The 6,000-nt window shown below is 40.9% G+C and overlaps 1 protein-coding gene across 1 annotated transcript in view; it reads left to right on the top strand.

Moving 5' to 3' along the window:
- Positions 1-353: 353 nt before the first annotated feature.
- SLC30A9 (solute carrier family 30 (zinc transporter), member 9) overlaps positions 354-6,000 on the top strand; it is a gene marked incomplete at its 3' end in the record, with an annotated part of 28,707 nt that continues 23,060 nt past the window's right edge. Inside the window, 3 exon segments of the mRNA XM_010156096.1 lie at positions 354-374; positions 1,582-1,641; positions 1,644-1,833. Of these exon segments, the coding sequence (XP_010154398.1) occupies positions 354-374; positions 1,582-1,641; positions 1,644-1,833 (271 nt within the window).

The raw sequence follows: 6,000 nt of genomic DNA, 5'->3' as shown, positions 1-6,000 counted from the left end.
CCGGGCCGGGAGCCGCCGGGCAGCCCCGGGCGAGCCGGTGTTGGAGTCGTAAGCGCCTATCGAGGCGTATCCTGGCGAGCGTGACACCTTCCCGCGGGTGCTCTCTCCCCCGGGGTAGGCCTGCTGCCCTGTCAGCCTCCGCCTGACGTCAAGCTGGTACGTCATGCCTGTGTTGGCCTTGAAGTGGGCAGCAACTCTAGAAAATGAAGCTTGGTCTTGCAGGATTTGTGTTGGTCTGAGGAGCGAGCCCTGGCTTTTCTTTTAGACCACGGGTCCCGTGAAATTTCTGACCACTTTTGTACCTGTTCAGGTAATCATTTGCAGTTGAATTGCAGTAAATATCCTTTAGCGACATGTTGTGGTTGTATGGATTGGTAGGAAAAATGTCCCATAAGCGTGCTGATCAAATTTCCCTTTTTCAACTGCTCCAGTATCACTAAAGCTTAGGAAACAACACCCTTTGTCTTGAGCCGCCTATTTGTTGTGCTGAGTCGGGATGGGTAAGTTTGCTGAGCTGTGTTGGGTTGATTTTTCAGGGCTTTTGTCACATCAGCATCAACGAAGAGTCAGTCCAAGAGCCTGTCAGACTTTTTTTGGGTGAAATGGTCCTTCTGTAAGGTTCAGATTGGTGCATGCACGTGCTTTGGTACTGCAGAGGAAAGTTGTTGAGACTTTTGTGGGACAAACAGTTTTATAAAACGTCATTTTGTGAGAGCTGCATCATATGATTATATGTGTGAGGTGCATCATATATGATTAGTCATACTTTGTATGACTGGATTTACCAGCACTAGTGTGTGGCTTTTTTAATTTATTTATTCTCTTAATGAGTGCTTTCCAAAGCAGCCAGTTTGCCTGTTGCATTTCTGGTTGGGGGAGTTACATACCATCTCTACAGAAGTGTTTGTGCTGCCTAAATGAAAATGGTTGCTGATACAGATTGGCCTGTACTGCATACAAATCTACTTTTGGCTAATCTTTTGGAATTGAAGACTTCCTACCCAGGGTGGTTTCTCAGTAGGTTTTTTACATATTTATGTTGTCATTTGTCTGCTTAAAATGTTGCAAAAATTAAGTTTCTTCTGTATAAAATGTTTTATATGTTGTTCTGTGCTTTTCTGTGTGATTTCTGTAGCAAGTTCTCAATGTGTAATGCACACAGTTCAGTTTTTCTTCATCATTAAGTTGTGGTTTTTACAGAGTGTACACAGAGCGAGATGAAATGGAAACACTGGCTGATAGTTTTGTAGTGGTCTGTATTTGTTCTTTTATCAATACTTGTTTTTCAGAGATTGAGGGAGTATCACTAGAACGGGACTTAATGCATCAGTAAGCCAATCTTATCGGATAGCTTTGTATCTTTTTTGTTACCCCCTTAAGATCATCTAGGGGTCTTTGGAAAAAGTGCCTACTGGATTGTATGGGGAAAAAACCCTAATGTTAGAATGAAGTTTAAAAGTGGATGTCTGACAGGAGGCAGTGAAAGCATACTGTGTTACTCCCATTTTGTAATTCCAAAGCAGGGGTAGAATAAGCACAGATCAGTACATAAAAGTTAACTTCCCAGAAATTTGATGATAGGGCTGGACTACTGTGACTTCTTTTTGCTTCCAAAATCATTGCCTGAAACTTTTTTTTTTTCCCTCCCCCTGCTAGGCTGGCATGCTTCAGTGAAAAGTGGGAGTCTGTCTTATGTTCTACCATGCAATCGTCTGCCTGTGCAGTTGATGAGTCAAGTGAGGGTTTATACGTCCAATGGGCAGAAAAAAGGTCTTGGATCAGAAGATGCAAGCAGATCAACCCCTGAAGAAACCCTGCATAAAGTTGGAACAGGTAGTACTAAGCTAAAATAAAGAGTATTCATATAAATGTAAGACGGATAGCGACCTGTTGGAGTGAGTCCAGAGGAGGCCACAAAGATGCTCAGAGGGCTGGAGCCCCTCTGCTATGGGGACAGGCTGAGAGAGTTGGGCTTGTTCAGCCTGGAGAAGGCTCCAGGGAGACCTTATTGCATCCTTCCAGTACCTGAAGGGGCTACAAGGAAGCTGGGGGGGACTTTTTACAAGGGTCTGTACTGACAGGAAGGGGGGTAATGGCTTTAAGCTGAAAGAGGGGAAGGTTAGATTAGATATCAGGAGGAAATTCTTCATGGGGAGGGTGGTGAGGCACTGGAACAGGTTGCCCAGAGAACCTGTGGATCCCCCATCCCTGGATGTCTTCAAGGCCATGTTTGATAGAGCTTTGGGCAACCTGGTCTAGTGGAAGGTGTCCCTGCCCATGGCAGGGGGGGTGGGACTACATGATCTTTAAGGTCCCTTTTAACCTAAACCATTCTATGATTCATGAAATGTAAAAACTTCATGTATTTAATAATTGATAACTTTTGTTTTTCAACTGTGTGGTATTACGGTTGAGGAATTCTTAGTATTTGTTGCTTGTGGGCATCTATATATAAATCTCATATGCATAAGCCAGGAGGAATGCTGATATTTATTTCTTTGTCATTCCACTATTCAAAGGATTTAAGTTTTTAGAGTAAACAAATTTAAAGTGATGATGATAAAATGTGGGTGTCAGAAGGGATTAGGTAATTTAAGGGATGAGAAATGGAACGTGTTACTTTCACTATTTTGCTGGCTTACTTGATTCTTTTTGTAGTATTTCAGGTTTGTTGTGTGAAATGAACTAGTGATAAAGATTGAGTGAGTGTGAATACTGAGCACTGTAGCTTCTCCAGGTCAGGCTATAGATGACTGGTAAAGAAGATTGAGCTGTTTCATCTGCTAGAGCTTCCTAATCTGACAGTTGTCAGAACTGTCGCATTCCCATTAAATACTTGATGTAATCGACATAACCTGACCCTCCTTGCTGTTCAGTTTGATTGTCAGGCTTGTGCTAGTTAGGTGCTTGTGAAATTCAGAACTCTCTTGTCCTTGCTCCATTGTAGCATCTTCTATTTTTTCTGCTTAACTCTAGCACTGCACAGATACATGTTTGGAAAACTACAGTGCCTAAGAGATGGCAAATGCTTTTTAAAATGAAAGCTCTCTTTCTACGTGCTTTTGTCTAAAACTAAGTGATCTACTAAAGAAAATTTCCTTCTCTTCATTGTCACGCTAGCAGCATTCATTCTTTAAGTTGTAGATTCCTGAGGCTTGCAGCAGTCTTTGAAAGCTAATAACTATAGCTAGCTAAGAGCATTACTTTTCTGATGTTTGGAAGCACAAAAGTGGTTCTTAAACGTTGTTCTGAGTGTAACAATTAGATATTGTTTCTTAAGTCTGTGACTGGATTTTAGAAGAGGATAATACTTAAGACCGTTGATGTTTCTTGGAAAGTCTTCAACTGAGGGTGGTTGCTAGAGGGGGAGATTCTTGCAGCAGAATGTTTGCCTGAATACAGTGAAAGACTGTAGAGACAGTTGTAGTTGTTGGTATTTTTGGGGTTCTTGATGTGCAGTTACTGCTGTTAAAAATCTGACGCGTGAAAATAGTCTATTGCTATTGCCCTCATGATTGCCTTAAGTTTATGTAATTGTTGACTGTCATCAGAAGGGATGGTCCCACCTTCTCCCACCCCTATCTGATAATTCCCTCTCTTGTGCTGGCATTCATGACATTTAGGCCTGTTTTGTGAAAAATCAATTGCTTGCTTGTTTTACAGAGCTAGAGTAGAGGTAGGATGGATCGGTAAGCTGCTCCTGGTCACTGTCTCAAAAATGGCTGGGGGAGAGTCATAGTAAGCTGTGTTGGTTTTGGTCAGGACAGAGTTAATTTTCTTCACAGTAGCTGGTATGAAGTTATGTTTTGGATTTGCCCTGAGACAAGTTCTGATAAGGTGTTATTTAGTTGGTGCTGGGGAGGGCTTGCACCAATTCAAGGGCTTTTACAGCTTCTGATACTGCATCTGTGTTCCCAACTTTCTTGCTATAAGCAGTAGTGGCAGGGGACACAGCTCAGACAGCTGACCCAAACTGACCAAATGAGTATTTCATTCCACAGCACCTCATGCTCAGTATATAAGATGGGGGTGGGCCAGGGGGCCATAGCTTAGCTTGCGGGTTTGTTCATTGTTCGTTTGCTCATTCATTAGTGAATTGGTGGGTCGGTTGGCTTTCCCGGTCTTGCTCTTGCTCGTGGGGCTTGCTCGGACTCTGCTGTGATCACTGTCGGGCTGTGGCACTGTGGCTCTGACTCACTGCTCAGGACCTGGCTCTATTGGTTGGTGGGTGGTGAGCAACTGTATAATTTGTTTTATTTTCATTACCTGAAATTAGTAGTATTACATGCTATTAGTAGTACTGTTACTATTATTAGTATCACTATAATATTAATTTATATTCAATTATTAAATTGTTCCTATCTCAGTCCATGAGCTTCCTTGTAATTTCCTCTGATTCTCCTCCTCCACTGGAGGAGGGGGGAGGTGAGTGAGCGGCTTTGTGGTACCTTATTGCTGGCCGAGGTTAAACCATGATATAAGCCTTGGGTGGGACTGTGCCAGGCAGACACCATGAAACTCCCCTTTTGTTGAGAGTGAGCCCTGACGTATGCAAGTGTATATGAAACTACAGCCTAGAGATACTGTGCACAGACAAACTGTTGCATTGAAGCTTGTTTTGGAATGCATATTGTTACATGCACGCTGGGTATAGGGCCCATTTTCTGGAGCTCAGTGGATAGACCGTTCTTATGCCTTATGGGCATGTTACTACTTTTTATTTAAAAAAACATGATGCTTTGGTAGAATTCTGAAGTGGTAATATACTCCTTGTAAGGATTGCTATACTTTTCCAGTAACTTAAATAATAAATAACGGATCTCTTTTGGACCTCCATTTCTCTTACAGTAAAACTTGGGCTATGCTTTTTCTGTTAATGTCATACTGAAAATATTGATGCATTCATCTTGAAAGTGCTGTCTGAAAAACAGCAGTCGTGAATTGAAGTGTGTGGTTTTTTTTTTTTTCTCACTGATGCATTGTGATTTTGTCCAGTCTCTAGGCTGAGGTTGTAAACTTGAAAAGGGGACCTGATGTGGGCTCTGTTCATAGATAAAATCTTGGTATTTTTGCCTTTTTTTTCCTCTCTGAAAACTTATGACATAATGTTTTCTTAAATAGTTTTGGTGGTATTTCTTTTAGTGGCAGAAATGGTTGCATGCAGAGTTTCTGAAAAGAGGCTACTACTCGTTTTTTGCTAAGCAGTCTTAGCTGATGTTTTTTTATCATGAATAATGATAGCTCATCTGCCTGGTGTTTTAAACCAGGTAAAAAGATAAAGGAACAGCAAAGGGTTTTTTGCTTTTGGTTTCAAGTCAAACAATAACTGCTAGGGCTGACTAGTTTAGCAATGCTAGCTATTTATGCTCCAGCCTTATTTGTTGTGTATTGAGTTCAGTTTCATGAATTTGTAAGGGTTATTTTTCCGTGAAAGTATACTTGGATTATTATTACCCTCAGCCCTCAGTTTCTGTTAGGGCAGTAACTAATTGCTTGATGAAAAGATAGTTATGTAGTCCAAGCTTCAAGAATAGCTGACCTCTGAGTAATTTGAGTAGCATGTGAAGTTAGGAGTGTCTCATTAACACAAACCTGCTTGAAAAATCTTTTAAAATATATATCACTTTCAATAAGGTCAGTTTTAATTTTGTTAATGGGCCTGGATGTGTGGCAAACCTCCAGCGTTAGAGAGCATTAGTGCACAAAATAGTGGATATGTTGGTTTTTTGTGTTAGAATTATAAAGTTTTGCTCTGAAAGCTATGTCAAGGTGTATGGGAGAAATCTGCAGTATTTGTTTGTATTTTCAAGTAGTATTTCTGATTGCTAAGTAGAAATCTCACTGACATTAATGGCATTTATTGTTTTCCAAATACTAAGATTCACTGAACAATACTGTAAAGTATATTTGATTGGCTTTTTTTGAGTCATATCCTCAAATTTCAAACCCAGCTAAAATACTTTGTTTTCATTCTAGCTCCAGCTTGTGACACAAGAGTAG

Source organism: Eurypyga helias, unplaced genomic scaffold (genome assembly GCF_000690775.1).
Source record: "Eurypyga helias isolate BGI_N326 unplaced genomic scaffold, ASM69077v1 scaffold7657, whole genome shotgun sequence".
NCBI lineage: Eukaryota > Metazoa > Chordata > Aves > Eurypygiformes > Eurypygidae > Eurypyga > Eurypyga helias.
The sequence above is the reverse complement of the archived record's forward strand: the minus strand, read 5'-3'. Positions and strand labels throughout refer to the sequence as shown.